The 967-nt window shown below is 40.4% G+C and overlaps 1 protein-coding gene across 1 annotated transcript; it reads right to left on the bottom strand.

Annotated features, from left to right (window-relative positions):
• Positions 1–280: 280 nt before the first annotated feature.
• Positions 281–823, bottom strand: TEOVI_000872100 (uncharacterized protein; the record flags this gene model as incomplete). The annotated part of the gene is made up of 1 exon (XM_067223539.1): positions 281–823. The coding sequence occupies one exon, from the start codon at positions 821–823 to the stop codon at positions 281–283; it is 543 nt and encodes a 180-aa protein (XP_067079640.1).
• Positions 824–967: the final 144 nt, after the last annotated feature.

Below are 967 nucleotides of genomic sequence, written 5' to 3'. Positions count from 1 at the left end.
AGTGGTTGGTTAAATCCACCAAAAAATATGTGAAGAGCCATGAATTTTTTTTCCAGGAAATGAAACATGAGTCGGGAATAGGAGTGTTTGTTTGTTTTCAGGAGGCGAGAAGAAGTGGAACTGACGTTACGAAATACTACACACTCTTCCTTCGTTTATCAGCTAGTGAGATAAAACGTGCTCGATATATCGTATCAGAAACGAAATTCACTTCATGCACTAAAACAATGTTTTGGAAAAATGCTTCACTTTCACTAACGCGTAACGGTAGTTTTCATTCCTAAAGCGGAGAATATGCTGCGGTTCGTGCACCTTTTCGTCTATGTTCTCTGCCACAATTCGTTATGCCCAAATCACATGTGACCAACAGCGAGCGGGAAAAGCTATAAACGAGTTCCGCACGACTCCTTTCCTGTTCCCCGTAGATTTTTTCTCGAATTAATTCCTCCCGGAGTATCAACTCTTCACCATCTCGAAATGATGTGAAAGCCGCAATTCTGGTAATAAACCTACGGTTCTCTTCCTGAAGCTCTTCGAGTCGCTCACCTTCCTGACGCCTCCGCTGCTCACTGCAATGAAGCTTTTCCTCAAGCTCAATAACTTGATTCAGAAGAAAGTTATTTTGTTCCAGAAGGATGGCAGCGGCATTTATAGATATCGCGGTAGAATGACTACAACTGAGCCCAATCGGCGTGCGGTAAGCGCTGCTTGTTTTTGTCCCCAGTCGCTTCTTTAGTTTCCCGATACGTAATTCCTCTTCAATAGGAATACTATTGAGCCGCCTCTTTTTTTCTTCTAGCCACAACTGTACAGATGGCTTCATAATGAAATGAATAGGCAACTACGAAGAAGAAAATAGATAGGAACCAATGGAAAATAATAATAATAATAATGTATATATAGCACATTACAAAAGGAGAATTAAAAATATATGCATAAATATTGACTACAAATCGAAAACCCAACC

This window comes from Trypanosoma equiperdum, assembly GCF_001457755.1.
Source record: "Trypanosoma equiperdum strain OVI genome assembly, contig: ctg_1893, whole genome shotgun sequence".
NCBI classification, from domain to species: domain Eukaryota; phylum Euglenozoa; class Kinetoplastea; order Trypanosomatida; family Trypanosomatidae; genus Trypanosoma; species Trypanosoma equiperdum.
Note: the sequence above shows the minus strand (reverse complement) of the source record. Positions and strands in the feature narration are given on the sequence as shown.